Genomic DNA, 26546 nt, shown 5'->3' on the forward strand with positions numbered 1-26546 from the left:
AATCTTGAAATAGGAAGGAAAAAAGAAGTATTTTGTTGATGTTATGTTGATATAGCTACCAGCAGGGCACAGCTGGTGCTGCATTTTCTGCATGTGTTCCTTGTGACTGCAACTGGCTTGTTTCACCTCCAACCTGTACATTTTTATCATGCCTTTTTTCTCTGATTTTATTTGATATTCTTCAGCACTAGCTGAGACAGTCAATACCACAATCAGTGCAGGTCATTTTCTATCCCACCAGACACAAATTGCAAAGAAAGCAGAAAGACTGTGAAATGTTGGGTAGGAATGGGGGCATGAGTCCACAGTGTAAATGCACAAAGGACCACATCTGTGTCCTCCAGAACTGAGAGCAGGTAACTGTTTGTCTCTCTGTCTATTTTTGTAATAATGAGAAAACTCATTAGAGATTTTAAACAACAGAAATTGAAATAGAAGTAAAATAGCAGGACTTTGTCCTGTGAAAATGGTGCAGAAAATTGTTGGAAATACTCATCCGTAAAGATCATTGCTATTATTTTTTGTGACATTTCATCTGTTTAGATGGAGCTTAGAACAATCACCTGAGTGCCCAGTTGGATGTTTAATCTTTAATAGAAAGTTGCAGCAGTCTGATTATAAGAATATATTATTATGTAAGTTTGCCATGCACAATGAAAGGTAACCACAACAAATGGTGATGTAAAGGTCCTTTGTGTGAGACAGGCATTTCTCCTTTATCAAAGGACTGTGTTCAGAAAAATGCAGTTTCTTCAGATTGCCATGGGACCTGCAGCAGCCTTCCATCAATCCCAGGTAACTTGTTCCTGCTTGGGTTTATCCCAGAGTTTTGGACACTGGAAGCCTCAGCACTGAGGAGATCGTATCTAGGGGGGCCAAAAGCAGCAGTAAAAATGAGCAGCTGCCATGTCCATGAAGCATGTTTTCGTTTGGAAATCCTAAGGTACTCCAGATCAATAATAAATTGTTGAAATAAAGTCATCACAAACCAGAAACTACATTCCCTAGTAAACAGCCTATGTTATTAGTGACACGATTTCCCAGGGCAGGCAGTATCTCTTTAATTCTTTACTGTCTCTTAGCAGAATGGGTGACTTCCAGTTGTTGATCAGCAAGAATCAGTTGCCAACAATTTTAGCTGGGTGGCAGTTAATAGGAGTTTGTTTGGGCATTGTCTAGTTCAGAGAAGAGACACTTAGTTTGCTGGATGTCTGTTGGTGTGCCAGCCAGTTTTCTGCAATTCTGAACCTATCCTTAATAGCTGTGAATTTCTATTTTTAACAGATTTCAAATGTATGAGAAGTGTTGTTGCAGTGTTCAATATCACTCACATGATGCTGCCCTGAGCTGCAGTGTAGCTAACTGCCCAGCGATCAAGGTGTCACAGGACTTTCTAAATTTCAGTTTCCTTCTCCCACTCTTCCTAAATGCCTTCTTCTCCACTTTAAATAAAAGGGCACGTATATGCAGAAACAGCTTTTTAATTTGTTTTTGTTTAAACAGGTTTAATTAGAATTTATTCTTATCACAAATTATAGATTTAGGCAGGTCATGGCTTCATTAGAAAGGCTTTGGGGTTTTATCTGTTTGAGTAATAGAACTGCAGAGGTGTGTAGACTAGAATGCTTCCAATATCCTTAGGTTTACTCTCAGTGGGGTGTAGGCAGCTCTTTGCTCATGCTGTGACATGGCTATTTTCGGTACTGATCAGTCTGTGATTTACTTGGGTGTGAACCTCCTGTTTTCTTCTCCTTAGTAGCCTGAACAGGCTGAACTGTGTATGATCTCAAGCAGCAAGGATACCTAACAAGAACAAGGATCCCTAATTCAGCCCGATGTTTTTCTCCATGTGAGTCTGCCAGACTCAGTCTTGTATGTAAAGTTTAGGCTGTGTCCTAAGGAAAGGCTGGTAGCTTTTTAGTGCATCTTTCATGACCATTGTGTCCCTCTTAGCAGTTAAAACATAGACTGGTGGTATTGATCCACTCAGAAAAGTCTTGGTCCACTCAAAAGTCATGAGATAGAGATGCTTAAGCTGATCAACTGGACAGATAAACTGAATGCAGGCTGGTCTTACGTAGGAGATCTGACAGCTATTTTAATTGTTATCTGCCTCTACTGAGTCTGGTAGTCCTGGTGTATGTGGTGGCAAACATATGAATGAATACAAAATCTATCAGCAATGAAAAGTGTTCTATAACCTGTCAATTCTCATGGTCCTGAAAGTGGCCTGGGAGTCTTTTCCATGTTCAGCTATTTAGCAGACATTCATTTCATACTCCAGCATAGCTGGACTGAAAGTCAAAAAGTAATGTAAAGCATGATAAGCACCTCTGATGTTATTCCTGATCCCTAATGAGTCTACTTAAACATTTAAAATGGAATCATTTCAGCTGTTGCATGCGGTTTTGTGGATGTGCCTCTTGTCCTTCATTATCCCACGGCAATGAAGTTTCAGTCTGCTTTAGAAAGCTGTGGGGTTTTCCCCATCTTGGGTCCAGCTGCCACAGCAGTCTTTCCAAACTTCTTGTAATTTTGCTCCCCTTTTTCCTGACACGTGGCTCCACCACTGGGATCTTTTATTCTCTGAAGGCATTGCAAAATCTTTCAATTTATTCTGGAAAGATTTGTGGGCATGTGCAACGTCAAGTTGGAGCAATGAAAGAAAGAGCTTCCCAGTTTCACTGACTGTTGTCAACTTTGCACCGAGAAAGTCTTTGTAAACCCAGTATCCCCATCTGATAAGTCCAAGTAGTTAACACAGGAGTTATATACTTTTAATGGGACAAATTAACTTTTCCATCTTACTGCTTCCTTGTGTTTGGATGTACACAGAGATATATTGTTATTCTTTTAATAACCAACACTCACACATCACTCCACTATTTTAGCATGTAAAATCTGTGGCACCATTACTCTTCTAACCTGTTTTGTCTTCCTCCCCTTTGGCAGTCACAGGTTGAGAAACAGTCCGACTGTACTCAGCAGACGTCTCACAATGTATGTCACTCTGGTTGTCATTTTTGCTGAGTGATCTTGCTACTATGCTTTTGCTAGTATCAAGTCTATGCTCTCTCTGCACCTTTTGAAATTAAGGTTTAGTTTCAGATTTAGCCGATCTGTGCATCATTATGGGCTATTGAACGCCATGGTAGGAAACTAAATGAGGCCACTGAACTTAATTTCACTCACCACACGAGTTTCCAGAGGGAAATCCGTAAAAATGCTTTAATGCTCGCAGCAATAAGGTGATACGTTAAACTTTCTAAATGCTGGTGACAGGTATGATTTGAAAGAAGGAAAAGTTTTTGAAGCATTGTAGGCTATATGCTGCATATTTGCACCAGACTGACTTGTTAATTATTCAAATAAGATATTGAATATTTTATCAGAATCTGTAATCTTTTCTTCAGTTAACATATTATTTACTTTTGAAATCTGCTGATGTACCATACTTTTCCCGTTGCACCTGTGAAAATGAATTGGTCCAGTTTATGTGCACAGAATAATATATTGCGCTTTAATGTTCAAGATATTATTCATTACTTCCTACTCATATAAGCCTCCTTTCCTCCTTCATATTTTATTAGTGCCCTTTAAAAAGACATAAAAAATCAGTCATGTAGTTATTCCATTTTAAATTATGCAAATGATGTTAAATGCAATTATAATCTATTCTTTATTAATTATATATACACCTTATGTATTTTCTATGGTTTGTATTTATTCACTACAAATAATTAGGCATTTTAATCCCTTGCTGGTTTCATGACCAAAGCATTATTACTGGCTGTTTGTAAAGTGAGAGGAACACTTTTCAAATCAAATTAGCATGATTTAGCTATTAGGAGTTTTCATTTAACAGCAGTTTATCCACAGCATACCTAAAATATGCATTATTTTCTATAATGCATTTGTTTTAAATAAGTTAAAATGGCCATTATGAATTTTTCAGGAAATGAAAATTTGTATTCTTATGTAGCGTGTGGTTCAGTATATCTTACAATAAGTTTCCTAAGTGGAATACAGGACGACTTCTTACACATTTCCTGTAGTGCTTTAGTAATTGTCCTGTCAATGGAACAGATGATCAGCATTTTCTAGCAGGAATGAATTTGTTGTTACGACATACTGATTTGATGGGCTCAGAAGAGTCTATGGGAAATGTTAAGTCCACTGAAGATCTGACAGGCTGTAAATGGGCAGAGGAGGGGGTCAGCAAGCCTCTTCATTCCTTCTGGTTTCCTACCATCGCCTCTGTCTCGGTGTGATAGCTGCTGCCCCAGTTACCCATCACATGGGATTTCAGCGATGCCACTGCCTACACTCTTCTGGGGCTACTGCTGCTCTCCAACTGCTTGGCTTCTCTATCCATCTTATTAATTAGCAGTTAGGTCTCCCTGGGTCCTCAGCAAGTCATCTTAGAGGTGAAAAGGGCATAGTCTGCCAAACAGCCATGAGAAGATGCAGGCACCTTGGTCAAGCAAAGGTGAGCAAGACAACTATGGGATAAAATTGGACCTCAGACCAATGCTGATGAGAAGACTGGAGTACTCATGGAAACAAAGCAACCAAGGATGCGGACAGAAGGAAAAGCAGGCTGGCTTCAGGGACTTGTGAAATACTGTCAGTGAGAGTCAGTATTTCAGAAATTACATCATCATGGTAGCATCAACCACGTAACATTTTTAGAGTTACTGGGTTTGCAGTTCAGTTGAGAACTGATAAAAATTCATAATATTGGCACTTCACAAGACACAAACAGCAGATCAGAATCACTCGCCACAAACCCCCACACAAGAGGGAAAGATTTAGATTTACAGCATGATTTGGAATCCAAGGCAGGGAAGACCTTAAGTATCTGTTTAAGTCCAGTTGGTTTTAAAGGGATATAAGGGACTGTTTTAAAGCTGCTTTTAATATACATTCTTTCCTGTTCTATTTTTTACCATTCACTTAAATGGAACCAACACCAGGGACATCAGACACATAATAGTTTAGACACATTCATGTAATGGGGATGAAGCTTGAATATCTCTCCAACAAAACAGTGCAGTTTCTTCCCCTTAAGATCGTAAAAAGATTAATGACTGACAGTGCTCTGCTTTGGTCCGTGGAAATAGATAGTGTGTGTTTATGTAAAGTTAAAATGCATCTACTAGCTGAGCTCTTTTATAACCTATCTAGCTTTAAGATGCTTGCCTGTGCAATAATAACTGCTTTTAATATATAACAGAAAATATGTTCTTATATCTGCAAGAGAGGGGTCTGAGCCTCTAAGAGGCAGGCTATCTCTGCTCTTAAACCACACACCAAAGAAAGAGAAAAGAAGTGACGACCTTCCTGGATGCACAGGCTGGGGCTGTTCAGAAGCAGACATAGCCGTGACTGCCTACTGCTAACAAAGGTAGCCTGCACTAAAGGGAGTATAAGCTCTTTTTAGTGAAATCGTAAATTTTTGTCTCTTGTCCTACCCAAACAACGATAGGATTCCCTTCTGAATAGAGTGCCCCCTAGTGCTTGCTCTGGGATGGTGGAAGCTTCTGTGCGGTGCAGTATTGGTTCCTGAAGTAAGCATAAAATTAGCATGTGATTAGTCTGGGGGAAGGTAACAGGAATACTTAGCCTTTGATGCTTAAACGCGTGGCTGTATCACAGAGCTTAGGGTTTTGACATTAGAAAATACCATTAGTTGTTTACAGTAAATACCTACACGTGAGCAATCTCCATACTTTTCCCTACAAAGAATGATGTCAAGGAAACAAAATTCCTGTATGACATAATAAATGTTAAAAAGGTAGGTCAGATCCCGTGTCCTCTCCGTGGGAAAGAGCAATAAAAGCAGCCACCTCTGACTGTACATGAATAGTTAGGAAAGAAACGAGGGGACTTAAATGGATGGGAAAAAGCTTGTAGCGTGAAGCTCTTTTTAGATTTTCATGTCCTTCCAAGATCCTCTGAATCTAAGCATGACTGTCAAGTTGAGACATATGCTTTTTAATCTTGAGAAAGACTGCATGCAACAGTTCTTCAGTCTTTTGTGATACCGGTTTTGCTCTTCCAAGTGCCTGTCAACCGTTATTCATTGCCAGAACGCTTAGTGTATTGTTTGCTTGAAGAGTATTTCAGAACGTTGTCCTCTGCATTAGGCTGTGATATCAGCTGAGCTTCTGTTTGCTTGATTTTTATCTGTGCCTGTTTCTATTTGTCATTGGTATCCTTGGTCAAGTTGGACACAACTACAGTAAAACTGCATTTTCAGTTTCTAGTTTTGCTCGTTCACCCATTCATGCTTCAGCTCCAGCTTTTATGCTCTGTGTAACACTGCTGTACACAGCTTCTGTATGGTTAACATAATAAACAATGTAAAGATTCTATGAGTAAGGAAATCCTTAAAGTGGTGTAGACCCACTTTGTCAGCTCCAGTATCAAGTCTCTACCTTTTTTCCAGGATAGTGAAATATCACTCATTCCTGATGGCTGTAATACCTCCTTAGGATTTTCTGAGCTGTGCCAGACATCAGTGTTACTTCTGCAATGCTAACAACAATTATTCATTATTCCTTATAATATAGGGAATTAAAGGCACCCAACGAAGCTACTAAGCAGCAGGTTTAAAGTGAACAAAAGGAAATATTTTTCACATGGCACATAATTACATTTTGGAGCTCATTGCCTCAATATTCTTTGAAGCCAAAATTATAAATGGGTTCAAAAAGGGGCTGGACAAATTCATTATTAAACGCGATGGCTGTGTGCAGTCTCTGGCTGAAGAAGAGATTGCTCAGGAAAGCCATTGACTGCTAGGAGCTAAAAGGGTATGCTGGAGAAAGATTCACTCTCTATTTGCTCTATTCTTCATACTTTTTTGTAAACATCTGCTAGTAGTACTGTTATAGAAAAAAGAATGGGTTGTATGGACCTCTGGTTTGACCCAGTATGGCTGTTAACACACATAAGAAGAAGAAAATAAATCAGTGCTTCTGTTTGGTTTGTATATAAAACCAGTGTGATGTGAAATGGTAATTTATTATTTTATTACTTTTTCTTTTTTTTTTTTACATACTGGTAGATGATTTTATAGTACTAACATCACTTCAGTTTATAAAGAACAAAAAGAGCTCTCTTAAGTTAACTAGCATCCTCAGTGTTTTCTAGTTGTTTTACTTTTGTAGCGGTTCTGGTACATTGTCCGGCTGTTGGACTGTGAAATGTAGGGTGATGATCCTGTGAAAGGGAAGAGAAAAGAAGAAATTAAGTTGTAAAATGTTTTTATTTAAAATGCATGTAGCTGCTATGGTAAAGCCTAATCCTTGAGCCTTTATTCTGAGCACTGTCTTATTCTGGAAATAAACTTGTTTACATTAATTAGGCCCTTTCAAAAGAGTCATGTTACTTACAGTGCGTTGAGGTAGTACAGTTAAACTCCTAGTATGGGCAGTAAACCACTTCTGGCCTTTTGCAGAGCAAAAAGGGGATAATTACATGAATTTTGAAATCAAACAGGTTGAGCTTCCAAACCACACCAAAGCATTCGCTTTGGTTTTGCATGGGGAAAACATTTCAAATCTAAGCAAATTTGTTGTCTTGCTGCTTTTGTAGTAGCTTTATGTACATTTCAGTTTTACCACTGACTTTTTAATTGTCTCTTCTCCTACAACATCACCAGCTTGAATTTTACGTTTTGATGGTTACATTGTGAATGAAGTCTATAGAAGCGACAGTAGCTAGAACATACAAATACGTTTGGATCCAAGGAAAATCACACAAATTGCTCATGCGTTTTATATATTTAATTGTAGATCTGGTTAGAGATTGACATATTTTCCCTCCATTTGTCAGTTCTTTCACAGCATTTGTGTTTATTTTACTGGTATTTACTAAGCACATGTATCTCTGGCACACAAAGAAAGCTAAAAAGGTCCATGCTATCTGCAGCATTTAGGGCTTCTATAAAGTTTAACTGTTTTATGGATTGCTTTTTATTTCTTGTTACTGAGACTATGTGTTTGTTATTTTTTGGAGACATTTTTTCAAAACACTATGATTCTGACATCAATCGATTTTTAAACATTTCTGAGATAGAAGGACAGCCTAGTTGGTATGCAAATGTCTTTCTTGTTGACATAACTAGGAGTATGTTTTCTTTTTAGCTCCATGTATGCCACAGTGGAATTACCTTAAATATAAAGAATCAGATGGGATCTTTCTAAAATAGCCCTGTTTCAAGAGCCAAGAAACTTTTTTCCCAGATGCACACTGACACAGAGATTTGCTTGTGCTTACTCAATATTTACTCTTATTCCCCAGAAGTGCTCCCTCTTGATAGCAAGAACCTTCCCCACAGATAAAGCTTTACCTTTCACCCTCCTAGATGTGGGGACCTCACTACTCACCTGCTGACTTCCACATGAGGGGAAGGTGAAAATATCCATAGTCCCGTAGCTATTGCAGGAGTATTTAAAAGACAGAGATAGTGTGGAACAGTGATTGTGCCTTTGGTGGAGGTGATGCTGAACGATATGTAAGGTACACTACAATTTTTGTGTTTCCCTGCTTGGTCCAGCCCAGACCTACCCTGCATCTCTCACCCAGGTTCTGCCATTGCCACCTCCTTCTCCTGAGTGCAGGAGGTGGGAGGGTGGTGGTGGGTGTCCTCCCTAACACCAGGAAGAGTGAGGAGCAGGAAGCGGGCTACATTCCTGCTTTATTCCTTTCAGGTAGCAACAGTCTCCTTTTTCCCCCAGAGAAACAGTGGAGAAGATCTGTTGACTGGGGAGGCCACAGTGTAGAGACAGCTGTGGGAAAGAGTTATGCTGGGGTAGTGATTCTGTGTCTCTGGGACTGAGCAAGGAAAAGGTCACCTGGCTATGTGTCCTGTTTCCCCTGTTTTGCAGACTAGCAAGTGCCAGAGTCCCTGGAAACCTGACTGACTAATCTAGAAGTTTAATAGTAACACCGTTTTTTTGGTGTCATGAAAGATTTGAATGGTTCTACTCATATGACTGTTTTAGTGTGGAGGAACAGTGTGTTGGAGTGCTCAAGCTTAGTAGTGGAATAATTCAAAAAAATCCAAAAAAGGCTTCTTTCCTATCTATTTCAATGGAGGAAAAGGGAAAAATACACTATTAAAAGTACTATTTTAACATCACTAGTACATGCCACATTTTAAAGAGCTGAAAATACATGAGCATAAAACAATGAAGTACTCTATTCACCATACAGTTCTGCCTATGCATGGAAAAGTTTCAGCATCTTCCAACAGAAAAACAGAGGAGTTATGTTAGTTTATGCTAAAATGCAAGTTTTATCTGGTATCGTATCAAGCATTTGTATTTTGACTGATGTGGCAAGGTTAGATGCCAGCTTTTATGACTAATGAAGTTACCAAGAATGATAACTTACATATGCAGCTACTTAATACAGAAAAGAGCAAACCATAGTTTTTGGGGGTATTGTCTCAGATAGACTCTTAAATATATTCTTAAGGAACTGTCCTGTTTTTTAGATCCTACTCAGGGACTGGCTGGGCATCGGTCAGTGGGGGGTGAACAGCTGTATTGTGCATCACTTGTTTTCTTTCTTCCCTTCCCTTTGGATTTCATTCCTCCACTCTCTCCCTCTTTTTCATTATAACTGTTATTGTTATTATTGGTTTTTTATTTTATTTTCAATGATTAAATTGTTCTTATCTCAACCCTCTAGTTTTACATTCCATTCCAGTTCTCCTCCCCGTCCATCTGGGTGAGTGGGGAGTGAGCAAGCGGCTGCGTGGTGCTTAATTACCAGCCCAGGTTAAACTGCAACAGGAACTAAGATTCAGCTCACAGAGGTTGACTTGGGCCTGGATTGACAGATCTACACTAAATCCAGGCATCTTACAGCTACTAAAAGGTTTCTCCTGGCACCTTAAGTGTTGTTAGCAGTGGGATACTGGAAGCGTGGGAGAAAAACAGAGTTTAATGGTCACTGAGCTTGAACCGGTTTTACTGTTTTTTCATATCTTACTATCTTGTACTAATTGACTGGTTTTACCAACCCAGTGTCCCAGGAACCTATTTTGTTTTGGAAGACAACTTTTCTTGTACCTTATGTTAGATTATTCCAGGACATTTCTAATTTTGATGCAATTTGGGCCAAAACCTAATTGTAAAGAATACTGTCTCCCACGTCCTGCAAATCACTAGTATAAGGTGTCTTAATCATTGAGCTGTCAGGTAAAGTTTCAGTACCACAGTCTGCATTCAAATGACTCCTGTATCTAGCATTAAGAGAATCTGAGATGTTTCTTTCTTTTCAACTGAGGGAACTGAGGTTCTTTAGCCTGGAGAAAAGGAGGCTGAGGGGGGACCTTATCGCTCTCTACCACTACCTGAAAGGAGGTGGTGGTGAGGTGGGTGTTGAGTGTCTTTTCCCTAGTAGTAAGGACAAGAGGAAATGGCCTCAAGTTGCACCAGGAGAGGTTTAAGTTGGATATCAGGAAAAATTTCCTCACCAAAAGGTTTGTCAGGCATTGGAACAGGCTGCCCAGGGAGGTGGTTGAGTCACCATCCTTGGAGGTGTTTAAAAGACATGTAGATGTGGCACTTAGGGACGTGGTTTAGTGGTGAGCTTGATAATGTTAGGTTAATGGTTGGACTTGAGGATCTTAAGGGTCTTTTCCAACCTAAATGATCCTATGGTTGTGAGGGTGCACTCTGCCCCATCATACAGGTCATTAACGAAGATGTTAAACAGGATTCAATCCAGTACTGACATCCCTAACACTCCAGCTATACTCCCTACTGTATGTTCTCCCTAGTACTCCAGCTGGAAGTCCAGTCGCTGCTGAGCTGACTTCTCTGAATCTCGTATCAGTACATCTTCCCATCTTGTTTAAATGGGGTTTTGTTTTAAAGTTGGAACTTCCACCAAATGTCAGGAGTGGAACACTTCAGTGCCAAACTACTCTTTTCCATCTAGCTCTCTCTTCATCATTTTATCTGGTTCCCTTGGCAGAATTTGGCACATAGAGTCGAATAATACTTTTAATAAGAAATCTGATAAATATGGACTTTATTGAATTATTTTAAACAACTAGTAATCGACTTAATGAGAGACAGATGCCTGGAATCTTTGTATTGTCTTGTAAGGGAAATATTTATATAGAGACTCAAATTTTAAAAAGTTTTGTTTTATGGAGGGATGCAGAGAATAAAGGCATCTGCGGCTATTCAACAGAGCTTTCATAATGTTGGCTTGCCTCAATTAATCTAGCTTTAGTGCAGCGTTCTAATGAAAGGAAATGTAGAATAAAAATGTAGAGCTGCAATGTATATGAATCTTGAAATGTCCACGGAGAGCTGATAAGTTGCTATATTTTGCTCAGTTTATGCAAAAGAGAAAATGAAGAAGCAAATTGCAAAAACCAAAAATTATACATCAAGTCGTTAAATCTCAGTCTTCATTACTGAAGAATTGTTTAGATACACAGCAAGATCAGAATCTGAACAAAAGAGTAGCTAGGTGACATGTTCACAAGGGCCCTGCACATCAGGAAAAAATCCACAGAATAATGTCATGGGTGTGGTCTAAGTGCAGAACTATGATTACTCCTTTTCTTTTCTTAAAGCTGTGAATGTAAACAATATTTTGCACTATTTCTTCTCTGTGACTTTTTTTATTTTTTATTTCACAATCCATTTTTTGGTTTTTTTTATTTCACAATCCATTTGTGTTATGTGGTCTTTGTAACTGTTAGCTCTCTTACTCCATAAACAACTTACCTTCATATTCTCACCATATTGTCCTTTAGAAAAAAGACTGTCCTGTCAAACAATGGCACTTTTCTTCCTTTTTTTTTAATTTTTTTTCCTCCAATCTGTTTTCTGTGAATATTACATTCAGTTCATTATTTTGCTAAACTATGATGTTACTTGTACATAGCAAGGGTAAGATGCTACCAAACCAGAGTAGAAGAGGCATCCTTGTTGCATACCTGCCCAGTAGCTGGTGGCACTCAAATTGCCATCTCTGTCATTACAGCTGTAAATTGATTTTTTCTGTTTGTCCAATACTTATTTCATTTGCAGAGTATATTCTCTGAACGTATGCTGTGTGAGTGATGGAAGAAGAGACATTTGCACTGGGACATTCAGAGATCTTCATTGTATTCCATAAGTTCAGTACAAGTTTAGAAGAATCCTCAAAGCTCTTTGAAAGTTTCTTTCTTCTGCATCAGGAACGTACTAGCTGATTACATGGAAGTAGAATTGGGCAATCCAAATGTCCATTGATAAGTTCCCGTGGATACCTGCTGTAGTGAAACTGTCACTTGTGTATGGTATCTTTGTACTTCTCATTCACAATATACTAGTACCATGTATCTGATATTTGATTAATGATGCAGAAGTGGTTCTCAAGTGACAGCGTTCAGGGACAGCAACTCCTTTTGCCCCTCCCTCATTGTCCAGAGTACTTCTACTTTATCTGTTAGCTGAGTCTGGGTCATTTGAGTAGCCTGTGGGGAAAAAAAAAAAAAATATATATATATATATATGAAATATATAATCCTATGTATTATATATTTAATGAACTGCCTGGTTTTAAATTTCTCTTGGAATTAGAAAGTGCTGCATATACATTTTGAACATCAAAATAGGTTAATCCAGTTTGGTGAGCTGCTGCTTTTCATTACTGTGCCTAACCATACTCTCTGTTCTAACAAGTAGTCTTGGGGCTGTGTTGAAATGCTGCTGTCTGTCGATGTACAGTGAGCATGCTAAAAATGACTAGGTTAACAATTGACAGCAACACTTGTCATCATTGTCAATCCCATTACTACCACTACTGGTTTTATGTTGATTATCTTTATATATTCTTCAATACTCTATTATTCTTTCAGCAGTTTCTCAGAGAGGTGTGGAATCATCTAAGACCAACACCTTTTTTTTTTTTCAGTTTTTACTTACCCACTCCTTTCCAGTAAGCGTTTAGTTTTCCAAAGGGGTGATGATGGGCAGGTAGCAATTATAAAGTGAAAGCCTGCAGAGGGATGTCTGCAAAAAGGAAACAGAGCTTTAAAAAGCCAGAGACAGAAGTTTTGAGTAGCGAAGCAGTGGGAGCTCCCATTGCTGTGGAAGCACTCAGTGGCTCTACTGTGACCCATTACTGCTCTCCCCTGAGCAGAACAGCGTAGCAAATGATAGGCACAGGGGCTGGATGCTGGCCAGGAAAAGTAGGAAGTATACACATAGCTTTAGAGAGAAGATGATCTTTTTCTTTAGAACAAGGAAAATGCTGGGCTAAAAGTCAAGCCTAGAGGAATGAATAATTTGTCTTTATATATGCTAGCAAAGTGTATTTGCAAACAAGCAAAGCAGACATCAAGGCACCAAAGTTTCCTGCTAAGGTCAAAAAAAAGTAATGAACCAGCACAATGAAGTGTTATCCTTTTTTTGAAAGGGCACTGCAAGTAGACCCTTATCTACTTTAGCCTACCCTACTACCCTTACTTCCCTTGAAAAGTACTATCTTATCCACTAGGAAAAACAACAGTGTGAAAAATATTTGTGTTCCATCTGTACATGCCAGTGTATTCTGGCTTTTATCTTGTAGCTTAATATGTCAGTGTCACCCTGTAGCAGAATTAAAATCTTATTATGTGAGCTTTGTTTCTTTCTTATCTTCTATCCAAACTATATTAACTAGAGCGGCCTAGATACACTCATGAAAACCCTTGAGGCTCACTTAGTGAGCAAAAACTGAGGGGTGCTTTATCACTTCTGAAAGGTTAGATCAGCTGTGTGTACATTACAGCTTGTAAAGATAGGAGTTTTGTTCACTTTTCAGATTCAACATTTGCCTTTATTTCATTTCCCATGTGCTGTTTTCTGTTGCTTCAGGGAATTTTATTACGTTCAAGGCTTTTCCAAATTGTGTGGTTCTAAATCAGAAAAAAGCTTGCCTTTACAGGGGATTTGAAGATGCTGTCAGGTTTTCTATGGTTGGGTCAGCTGATAATATAAACAGTCATGCAGTTCTTGTGAATTCTGAGCTCAGTGCACTGTCTCAATTACAATGATTTATTCAGATAACATCAGGCAAAAATATTACTGAATTAGCTAGAAATGTGTCAGAAGTCACCTTTCTTATCAGTGTATGTGTCCACCAGTTCATCGTTGATTACCTTTCTTTAGAAAAAATCTCCAGCAAGCAGATGGCAGAAGTGCACATGTATTAAATAAATACTTCAAACAATGTACTTCCTCAAAGAGGAAGTCCCAGACTCCAGTGCCAGTCAAGTCATGAAAAGAGTATTTTGCCATGGAAAGTATTTCCACCTAATTGAGAAAGTTTCTTGGAATCCTTAAGCCTTATTTTGTGCGTTACATAGCATAGATAGGCAATGAGTGGAGTAGCTCTCATCAGTCAGTACATAAAACATGAGTGAACAGAAAATTGACTCCAACACAAAGCTTACTACTTCAGTTAAATGCACACTATTGAGATTTTTTTCTGATGACTGAAAAAATGTTTGTGTCTTTTCTTCTCCCGTCTCTCCCTCTCATTTTCTTGTTCTCTGTATTTTTTATTTTAATTTCTTTTCTCTTTTTTTTTCTTTCTTGTTATATTTTAAATCAATTGCAAACTCTTCTTTTTACTTTAGGGAGGAAAAAAATCTGTAGTTCTTGCCTACTTCTTTCATAGCACATTGTATCCTTATATTTTAAAAATATTTATTATTATTATATTATCATATATAATGTTATGTTAATATAACAAGTAATATTTTATAAACATTTAAATAACATTTCATTAACTCTTTAAAACAATTCCCTGGGACAAACTTTTATTATTTATAAAGTAAATCAAATATCATAATGCTAATCTTTAGGAGGAAGAACAGGTTAGACTCAGAAGAGATACTTAAATCGTCTAATTAGTTTTTTGAATAAAAATTTAAATTGCACAAAAAGATCCCAAATAATGTTCTCAAAGCTCTAAGGTACCTAAAAACTCTGTAGAATCCATTAGCCTGCTAACATTCTGAGTTCAACAGAGAAAATCTAGGGGGGGGTGTAATTCTGAGTTCTAAGTAGTACTGTGGAAGGAATGTTTTGCTTGGCAGAAAGGCACGTGAAAAAGAGTTTCTTGATTAAAAGTTGGAAACAAGAAACAATAAGAGACAAACACACAGTTTTCCCAATTCTAAGAGAGTAGCGATGCAGACGTACAGACAGCCTTATGTAAATGTAAGTAACTCCAAACAGAGGGAAAGGAAGTAAGACGCAGAGTTGCAGCCAAGGAGGGAAGAGGAGTTGGAGGAAACCTCTGCTAGGTAGAACAGGATGGCATTTCCTTTCTTCTGCAAAGCTCATTCAACAGGCAGTCTCAAGGAGTCTTAGCAAATAGGGCAGATCTGTAATGCAAAAAATTAAAGCTTGTGGCATCATTAACAGCAATATTGCAACTTGTTTAGTCTGGAAGTTCCAGGGTTCTGTCATTGTGGCTACTTGTAAAACAACTGCAACAGAAGAGCACCAAAATTTACCCCTGTGACATTGGAAAAAGGAGTGATTGCACTGATAATTTGGCAGCCGATAGCTGCTTTGGATTCCTTATACTCTAATACAGGAAAGTCAGGTAAGTTTTCAATGATGGGGGCAAAAGAGGTACATTATCATCATCATCATGAGCAGCAGCAGCAATAATAGTAATAATAACAATAGTGTTGTTAAATTCCCTGAAATAGATCAGAGTTAGGTGATTGTAATGGTAACTCGGATACCTGCATTAGCTCACAGTTGATATCTCTGCCTTCACCCAATATCTTAAGATACTTCTCCTTTTTGGACTCATTCAAACCATGTCATACTGTTCAGGCTGAATAATTTTCCTTCTGTCCACATAATTTGAGATATTTACATGTTAACTTTCAAAAAATAGTATAAAAAAGTTAACTTAGAATTTATCTTAAAACGCTTATCCACACATTCAGTGCACTATATGTAACTTTGAGTCCCTCCCCTTTTGCATAAGTCATAGAATCACAGAATCATAGAATTGTTTGTATTGGAAGGGACCTTAAACAGCATCTAGTTCCAACCCCCTTGCCATGGGCAGGGACACCTTCCACTAGACCAGGTTGCTCAAAGCCCCATCCAGCCTGGCCTTGAACATTTCCAGGGATGGAGCATTCACGGCTTCTCTGGGCAACCTGGCCCAGTGTCATGCCACCCTCACAGTGAAGAAATACCTGTGTCTTGGTAAGGAGGAATTCTCATTAAGAAATAAATAACTCTGCAGCATCTTTTACTCATGTACTGTGTAATTAAGATGTGTAATTACATCCTTCAGAACAACAAAGGGAGAAAGCAAGGAGATAGCAGAGTTACTGAATAATAAAGCAGATAATTTTGTTCACAAAAGGATGGATGGTGCCTTTGCGGTGATCAATGTCTTTCTGTATTTACCCAGAAGAGGTTTCCTATCAAAGGGCAGAAGTAGTTGATATTCAGCGTAGTCTGTGTTCGTTCACTTCATGTTTACAGACATTATAGTCATGAGTGTTGGTCAAGTTCGCTGTCATCTTGAAAACGTACAAGGCATGATAGCTGTGAACAAAACTTTTAATTATGCATTGTGTTAAAAGTTGGGTGGTGAAATAGGGAGGTTTGAAAATCCCACATACTGTACATGAAAACTATTCATTAAATCTTCCAAAATCAGGAAATTTATTTCCATAAGAGGGAATAAGCACTACTTGAGACCAATTTTTTTTTTTTTTTTTTTTTTTACACACAATTTGAAAATAATATAACCTGCACATTAGTTACATTGTAAGTGCGCATATTGTACCCAGAGGGTCCTTTCTATAAAAAAGGGATCATAAAATCCCATCAACATACCATATTTTTCTGCTGGAGATAAATCAGCAAGATTAATGAGGTTAAGTTAGTGCTATCTGGTATGCCAGGGGATAAGTTTCTAAATTAGAATTTTAATTGTATGTTCTATTGCAGTCCTCTTACTAATTCACATTTCACCATATATCTAAAATCTTTCCTTATATGGAAGTCTTAAAGAATTTTAAAGGAATGAAAGTAATAAGTTTTGAAAACTTAAGTAGGTAAAATGGAAATTACTCTGAAAGCCTATAGAAACTAGGTTATCTTTCAAATTTTTAGACCACTCTGCAGAATCTGTAAAGATTTCTACTCCTGCTGTTAAATCTTAAAAGTGAACTTCAGATGTGGCAGTGTTAGATGCTGAGATAATAAATGACATCAACAGACCTCATAAATAGGTTGGTTTAAGAAATACATGAAAAGTAATTCTTTGTTAGTTATTATAGAAGTACTCCATGACACTCTCTTTTGCAGTAATTGTCATGGTTTGAGACCAAATGACAGTTGGTCATTAGAAACTAAATGTACTCAGCTACCAAAATACCTCAGTCACAGATACATGCAACTTTACAAATTGCACAACTTCGCTGTTCCACGGAAGAGATTCTGCAGGAGAGAGGACTCAGTCCAGGACAGTTGGGTGGCTCTGCGCAGTGGTTCCAGCCATGCCGTGTGTTCTTCTACAGTGTCTCTCAGGAGCCTCCTTCCTTGTCCTCTGGATCCTCACCCCTGTAGAGGAACAAAGCAGGGTTAATTAGCATTGATAATATACAACCGTGGGTTGGCCGAAGAAGATAAGGTGCAGCTGTGGCTGGTTGAGTGAAGTGGCTGAGAGTCAATGAAGAGAGAGCAGCCGAGGAAGAAGCAAGAGAAGAGAGAATGCATGCCCTGGATAAGGCAAGACGAGGAGAAGGCAGCTGAGGGACTGGCATGAAGAGTATGCTGGTATGAGGTGGTAAAAGACCTTGTTGCAGCTTTATAGTTTGGAGAGTGCTGTGACACTCCCCAAGTAAGTCAGGACACTCAGATACAGGACCGGGTAGAAGATAGTACTGAGTTCTTAATTTTCTTGTTCGAATGCACTTGGTACCTAAAAACTAGCTCTTGCCATGGCTGGTACTCATGATCTGCTATTCCTGAAGGTGTGCAACACTTTCACAACTTTCACAGTGACCGACAAGTCACTTTCACTTGCTACTTCTCTATTCTTATAGCTATGTTTCTCCTGTCTCCTATAGCGCTAACTAAATTTCATGTGCATTTGCTAACACTCTTGTCATCTAGAGATAACTCATGGCAACCACTACAAATACCTATGTCATTAAAGATGCTACACCAAAGCAGTTCAATCATTTTAATATGTTTTCATTATGAAGCTATAGCTTGACTAGACTGGCCAGCTGTCCAGAGAGTACCAAGGCCTGTGACTTTAAAAATACAAATGTATTAGAAAATTCACTAATTGAAAGCATCTTGCTGCTGAAAAATGAGCATACCAATACAATGACAGAATTAGTACCAGATTTTGTCTTACCACATGGTTTTAGTCCTTTTTTTTTTTGAAAATCGAGTGGTAAATCGTGCTGCAGTTAGTTACTGGAGGAGGTAATGTTTCCCCTTCCATTTCAACATTTAATGGAGGCAGTGCCTATGATGTTTAGTGTCTCAAAAGACCAGAAGGACTTTTGCTTTCCTGCTTTTCTTCTCATGTCTAATGTAGACTAACCTAAATGCACCTGCAAAGGAAAAGATTGTTTCCTACCTCTGGCTATGCAAGCCTTTATGAAGGATGCTTCTTTTTATTTTTTTTTATTTTTTTTTTACTCAGTCCAAGGAGGCACAACCTCATAAAGGAGCATCAGGAACAATGTTAGAGTTGCTATGTGTTGGACTATAACTGTGTATCTGCTTTAACACTGATCTACGCTTTTGATCTCACACTCAGAATACCTTATGTAAATTATCAGCCTAATTTTTCCAGAAAATTCCAAACAGAATGAGGGAGTTTTGGTGATAACATAACAGTCTGTATTGTGGTTTTTTCTTCCACATTCAGACCGAGGTTACAGTAACACACTGGTAAGTGCTTTATAACTGCTGAAGGCAGTTAACATTGATTGGATAGATTTTCACACTGGCGCTTGCAACAGACAGTTTTCAAGGGCACACATAGTAAAATTTTTTTTTTTTAATTCCGTTATTTGAAAACTGGACATAATTCTCAGTGATTGAAGCTGACAGAAAAGAAAAAGCTGATGGTGAATATATTCTCTAGTGGCACGCTGTCATCCACAAATGTTTGCAGTGACCAAAGCCATGATTGAAGTAGGAAGAGCTGCTTGCCTACAGTGGGCCATCAGTGAAATCATTTACCGCTGCTCACAAACATTTGCAGTGATCTATTACTTGCAGGTGATGCATTTTCAATGACAAAATCTTTCCTCAAAGTGAATAGAAGATTAAAAATGTTGTTGATAGCTTGAAACTCTCTGCACATTTCTTTAACATAACTACCAATCACTCTTCCTTCTTAATTCCTTAACAATCTAAATACTCAGTTATCAACAAACTGAATGTGATTATTTCAATTTTCTGCTTAAAAAAACCAGTTAATATTAAGTAACAAGAACATCCTTACATGCCAGATATTTTGCAGATTCTGAATCCTGAAAAAGCTATGAACTGACAGATTTACTATACACACAAATCTTGCACTGTTCATTACACAAGCCTGAACGTCCTTGTCCTCCAAACATTAATGGACTTGCTTAAAGTAAAAGATATATTTACTAGGCGTTTTAAATACAAATAAGAGTCTAATGTGACACTAGGATCTTAACTCAGAGTTTAATGGATGCATTTTTTTCCACCTATAATCTCCACATATAAAGTGGACGTAGCAGTAGTAAAGGGTGATACATTTAGGTAAAACTAGTGATGTATCTTCACTGTCCAATTCAGGACATTTTAGGCATCTAATTTAGCTTCAACTCAAAGGACTTACAGTAGAAATGTACATTTCTTCTGTAGCTAATCGAGCATAGACAAAGACCTCCATTAGGACCACCATCAGTTGTCTGGTCTAGCCTAAAGTAGACAGTATGCATAACTGTCTGCATGTAGCTTAAAAACAAATCCAGAGGCTTTTATGACTGAATAGGTCAAATTACTCATTTTACTAAAGTACATCTTAATCTGATTATCTAGAAATAACAATGGAAAAATGGATGTTATCAGTGGACAAACTTAAGGTCAATTGGGAAAAGCAGACACCATAAAGTGTCAAACATTTTAAAACAAATCCACAAATCAAACTTAAGATTGTTACACAGTGAAATATGCATTTCTTTGTACCTGTGAATAATATTCTTGTGTATTAAGTAGGCAGAGCATGATTTATGATGTCATTAACTTCTCATTTCTTTGTAAGAGCTTGCATTTTGAAAATGACATCATAGGACAGTACACTGTTGTCACTTAGCAACTAAGAAGTGCTTTTTCAAAAAGTTGCTGCTTGGTTTTGGTTTAATAATAAAAATAGTAATTCCATGCAACCCTTTACATTTGTAGATCTTAAAGTGTTTACAAAAATGCATTCTTTTTGCTATCCTTGATTTGAAGCATGAAAATCTAGGATGGAAAGTGTGTTGCCAAAATTTACAATCAACAGAGGTACAAATTGTATGCTGAAGATCTCACCCCGTTCTCCACATTCCAGCTTCTTCAAACTGCACTTTTATATAGGGCCCTTTCAATATCTTCTGGTCTTACGAATTTTGAAATGAGGAAAGGGAATAATTTTTAAAAATCTGTATTTGCAGTGATTATCTCCCCTTCTCGTTTGAGATACTGCAGTTATTTTCTAGTCTGAGGGTCACAGTGATTTAGCCCTTGGCAAATATTTATAATGGAAACCATTGCAGCAATGAGTTCAAGCAAAAACATATTCATCCTAAGATGATCCTGCTGCTGCGTTACTGAGCAGTTCTCATGTTGCATATCCAGCAGTTCTGTATAATTCAGTTTTTTTTCAGAAACTGTTTTATCCTGATTATCGAAATATTTTCTAACAACAGAATGACAATTGACATTGCATACTGAAATGTCTGCTGTAACAGCTGCATTGAAAAGTGTTTCATTTTTCAAGTAAATTACAGAGGCTCGGTAGCCAAGGTTTTGTGCGATTTGAGGTAAAGAAATACTTACTTTAAATTATTTCAGAAATGTCCTACACACATTTTTGCTTCCTCATTGCCCTTGCCCAGACATTTGGTGGAACGAAGCTGTTTGGAGGCATATTTCTTCCTAATAGTCCACATTTTTAAGAAACTTTTAAGGATGAATTAGAGTGAATAGTCAGTAAGATAACGTGTGGGCTGCTATGCAGCAGTCTCTCTGGAGAGTGGTATGTCAGGAAAGACATTAAAAAAATTTCTGTAATGAAACGTATATTTCTCACAAGTAAGGAAAGATCTTGACAGATCATCTGTTATGAGGTATCTGCTCTGTTCCTTACTTGTAGGACAAATGGGATTTCTGCTTATAATTCATTGAGGATTATCATTCTGTTGCGGTTTGTGTAATCGCTGCACATGGGGAATTTAGGAAATGACACTCCAGCTGTCTTTTACAATAACTGTTTCTTTTTATGCTTTTGCACTGTAATACCTTTTCCTTCAAATTATCTTTTCTGTACACTTCTCACTGAAATACCTGTGTGTATCCCAAAATGAATTTAAAAGAAAAATGGATCTACATAAATTACTTCTATTTTCCCTATGTGATAGGTTTCATTTCATTTACTAATTTATTGATAAAAACCCAAAGAAAAAAATATATATGGAGTTCTTTTTCTAGAATACATTTTTAATAAAGAAAGTGAAGTCAATATGCAGTAGCTGGAAACATAAATCTGTCTCCTGGTTTTCATTATTGTGTGAGGTTTGATATATATGTAATCCGAAGAATAGAATTATCTATGTGGCAGACATATTATTAGGAAATATTTTATCTGTAAGGCTCATTAAGTTTATCATTGTTTTCAGAAGTTCCAAACAGGTGGGAGAAATTGAACCCGTACGTTAGCAAATGAGACGTAGACAAGCTGCCCAGCCCACTACATTGCCTATTGTATATCTTCCCTGAATTCAATACCATGCAAATCTTTCCCAGTTGTCTCCAGAGATGTACTTTAATTGATTGGCTTAAAGCAATTTTGTAAAAGTTCATTAGTGGGGCAGGGAGAAGCAAGAAGGCCCTAGGAGTATAAGGGTCCTTCTTATTTCAAGGTGCATGTTTGGAAGCTGTATCAGCAGAACTCTTTGTAACAGCACATGTAACGTTTAGTGAATTAAACCCAAACGCACTTGCTGGATAATGTCTTATGGATCGATTCTGTGAACTAGTCTTTAGTAAAAGGACTGTAAGAAAACTAGAATTCTCTATAGTCTGTCTAGCTGCCTGAAACACAGACTCCTGAGGAAGATACCAGGTCAAGTTTTAGATCAGATGATTGATTAGTTTGTTCTGCCTTTGGAGCTTTGTGGCTGAACATTTCCATCTCTGTTTTGCCTTTAACTATGTTTAATTGTTCACCATCCAGTGTTGTTTGAGAGTAAGCGTGAACTTTGCAAGAAATTGAGACATAGGTGTTTGCCCGTGGAGACCAATTCCTTTTGCAGTTCAGTCGGGCTTGTTACAAAAGTATTTTCCATGCAGCCCGAGTTGAGAGTGCTCTGGAGTGGGAAGGCTTGCTTGCTTTAGATGCCGTTGGCAGATATATAATCAGACAATGATTGGCACCTTTTTGGCAAGCAGCCACAAAGCTGTAAATCATTTTAGGATTTACAGGTTGTCACTTCTCGTGGCAACAATCTGCATCTCTCAGAACTGTACGCAATGATGGTATGCCATGATTAAGGAGAAACTTATTTTTATTAGTGGGCTTCAATAATTTCAATTTGCAAACCTTTTGAAATTTTCTAAGGAAGCGTGGAGAGATGAAGGACAAACAAATTGAAGCCTTTTGACAAGGCTTCTGTTTTTCCTAAGTTATTACTTACAAACTTTTTCTAAATAATCATGTATCCCCAGGAATTTCCATATTGTAAGTGGGAAACCAGCACTCTAGTGAACTTACTAGAAGAAAACTCATTTTAGTTTTCTTCTGAAAGCCCCTGTGTTCCATTGACTTCAGCAAGAGATAAAGGGTTTATTTTTACTTTTATCCCCTTTACTAATGGAAATCATTGAGATTTGAAGAACAATGCATTTCAGGTATGAGGGCAAAGAACAAATGGTAGTCCATTTAATGAGCATTATCTATTTTAAAGCATTCAGAATATGTTGAGGGCTTGCAAGAGGTGCAAACTTACTGAGGTTTTCCCTGTTTAGTCTGGGACTTAGCCTTTTTTGGCTCCTGTTACCAGAAAAGTAAATCATGTACCTTCATGTCCCTCTTGAATCAAAAGATTAAATCTACTGATCATTCTAGTAAAAAGTTCAAAACATGAATCAAGACCAGCCATCATCCTGTTAGAATTCCACTGGTTTCTTTGGCAACTGTGTATTTTTAACATAGGAAAAATATTTCAATACAAAACGATAAAATGCGTCTACATTATATGACTTACAGAGATACAGTGCATAAATTAAGAAATTGTGCAAATGCTCTTTTAAGCAATGGGACAGATAGGACATAACAACTTGCTTGCTGCCCTTTTGGCAGCTTGTGTGTTTTATTAATGTAAAAATGTATTTTTAGCACCTTCAACTTTCTTATTTACATTAAATTTATTTACTAGAGCACAGAGGTCAGGTGACTGTTAGATTATGTCTTTCACAAAATCACATTATTTTTATTCTCTAACAAAATAATCATCTTGGTGCTATCATAAATTTTGTTTAAAAGAAAGACAGATACATGCTGATTGAATCCATATTTTTTTAAATGCCTATGTATGTTTAGATCCATGGGGTCATCTGCCAAGAAGTAACCGAAACTTGTGGATGTGTCAAAAATAAAACGTGTTAGTACAGTGTGTAATTCTGCACTGAAATACTGGAGCAACTCCAACACTGATGATGAAGCTCCTTCAGTCTCATGTGTGTGTATGAGAACTATGCAAAAAATCTGGATAGCACAAACGAAGGACTCTTAATGTTGCAAGCATGCAAGTTTGGAAAGGTTTAATAGCACTTCATATGGAAATAATTCTTCTTGCTATTACACAGATAATATGTCAAATTTGAGGTAACACTTGGAGCTATGCATAAACACCATTTGACAGAAGACTCATATTTGTGCTCAGTAAAAGAATCAGTTAAATGACACTTTAATAACAATACCCGCAAGTACTGTTTGCCTTTCTCCTTGGTTTATCCGTAAGGTAACTGTCGTTGCATGCTTTCCTTAATGTCACTGTCTTTCCTTTTTTAGAGTTTCTTTGAAGGACAGTCTGCACCATGGGATTCAGCTAAGAAAGATGAGAACAGAATGAAAAATAGATATGGGAATATCATTGCATGTAAGTGTTAACACCATAATTGTGCACTGTGTTAACTTCCCTTCAGAAGTGGATAAGAATGACCACCAGCCTCGGGCTTAAATCAGGGTTATATTCCTCTTCTCTAATTAAGAAGATAAAAGTGAAGTAAGATATTACTGGGGTTTTTTTGAGAAGACTGTCAAATTTAATGCATTTTCTCAACTAGCTTTCTGTATACCTTCCATCCTGTGATCAAAGTTTGGCTAATGGAGAATGACTCCTTTAACCAGCACTAGGCTCTAGCAGCTCCTAAACTGCTTCTGGCAGCTTAGTGAAAGAGTATCCATGATCACATTGGCACGTTGAGTCTGGAATCTGGATATTGTAGGAGTGGACAATACTGCTGCTCAAGTATTCTTTAATAACGGTGACAGTTGTCCTGACTTACCGTCTTAATGCTAGACAGACTCCAAGGAAAAAGAGCAGAATCTGTATGTTTTACTTAAAAATGCCAAGCTTGATAAAGATTAAATGTACTAATAATCAAATAATTTGAGGAGATGATAACATGATTTGGTGAACGACCCCTAGATCTGGTATTATGAGATTGCAGAACTTTGTGGAAAGAGTTGCTGCACATGAACACAGGGGCAGTTCTGTAAAATTATATTATTATTTACACACTGGTGGTGTTGCACTTGAAGGCTAAGTTGCCAGTGTGTATGTAGGAGATGATCCTTTCCCTGATTGTTCCTTCAAAATCTCAGTTTAAGGTATGAAGCGTATGTGTTTGTGCCAGTCAGACAGAGAACCATGAAGCAGGCATAAGCAGAGAAATAAGCAGCAGTCACAGCATGTCAGAAGTTTGGTAACCATGAAAATGAATGATGGCCTTTAAGGAGGGATCATTTAATGACACTGCTGAAGTTCAGAAATCATGTATAACCCTAGGTACATGGGTCAGCATAGAAGAATAAACAGTGCTGATTGTCTGAACATTTGGAGGACCTTTGGAAGGAGTGTGTAGTGCATATTTACACTGCCTAATTTCAGCATCTAGTCTAGGTGCTTGTCCAGACACAGATCTATCTAGGTTTCCTCATCAGTGAGCCACATGGACTTGACAGAGCCCATTCAAATGCTTCTGAATCGCCACCTGAAGAGGTCCTTTCTGCAGTGCTTGTACAATGAGTCTAGAGAAACCAGCTCCTGACTTAGTGACCTACAGTAGATGGTATGAATAGGCCCTTATATCACTGTGGCCCAGCTGGGCTGTGACAGTCTACAAAGAGAAAACAGATGTGTAACTTGCTGCAGAAGGAAAACCTGCAAGAAATGCTTGTGGAAGCAGAGGTACGTTAAGCAAGAGGTGGTATCTGCCACATCACTTTGAATGGATGTGATAGTATTGCTGTGTATTTTTGAAGTATACTGTGCTACTTACTGAAAAAAGGAAATTAAATCTTCTAGGGAAATGTGAACATCATGATGAGCTGGAGCATATGCAAAAGAAGATGTTAGCTAGATGTGGTTTTGCTTGTCTTCCTCCAAGCAATCTTTAATGCATAACAAACTTGTTACTTTGTGAAGATGTAGCAATACATTAGATGGATGTTATCATTTAAGGAAAAATAGTGAAGGCATAAATAAGAGTACCCAAAAGTTTTATGTTTATCCTTCCTTTATGAAATTTTATTTCCAGTCCAAGCCTATGGCAATAGAGCTTCTCTAGTCAGGTGTACTGTTGTCAGTACCCTCTTTAATGTTGTGTTGGGCATCTCCTTATACTTTGACACCCTTTGGTTGAAGGAAATAGAGGACTACTAGTACTATATGTCTGAGGGAATGAAATGCTGAGTAGCCAAGGGAAAACAAGTCAAAGATGTTAGATACACAAATCGATGGCAATTACAAGTGATACTGAAGGCTTTCTGAGTGGGCAAATATAACTCAGATAATTTAGATCTCAATTTACTTTTAATGTCCTCAGTATTTAGCAAAGAGAAAGAGTCGGATGGAGTTGTTACCAATAACACTTCCTATTTATGTGACTGTGAAAACACAGACAACACAAGTTAAAATCAAAATCCATTGGAATTAAAGGCAGTATCTTAAAAGAGAGGCTGAAACTGCCCACAGTTTGTCATCTGTTAAATACATGTATACAAAT

At 37.8% G+C, this 26546-nt stretch overlaps 1 protein-coding gene across 8 annotated transcripts in view; it reads left to right on the forward strand.

Moving 5' to 3' along the window:
• PTPRM (protein tyrosine phosphatase receptor type M) overlaps positions 1-26546 on the forward strand; it is a 480832-nt gene that overhangs the window by 395546 nt on the left and 58740 nt on the right. For all 8 annotated transcript variants that reach the window (XM_080378965.1, XM_080378966.1, XM_080378970.1 and 5 more), the window contains one exon: positions 24328-24415. In XM_080378965.1, coding sequence (XP_080235091.1) covers positions 24328-24415 — 88 coding nt within the window. The remainder of the gene's footprint in view (positions 1-24327; positions 24416-26546) is intronic.

Source organism: Falco punctatus (assembly GCF_963210335.1).
Source record: "Falco punctatus genome assembly, chromosome: 3".
Taxonomy (NCBI): Eukaryota; Metazoa; Chordata; class Aves; order Falconiformes; family Falconidae; genus Falco; species Falco punctatus.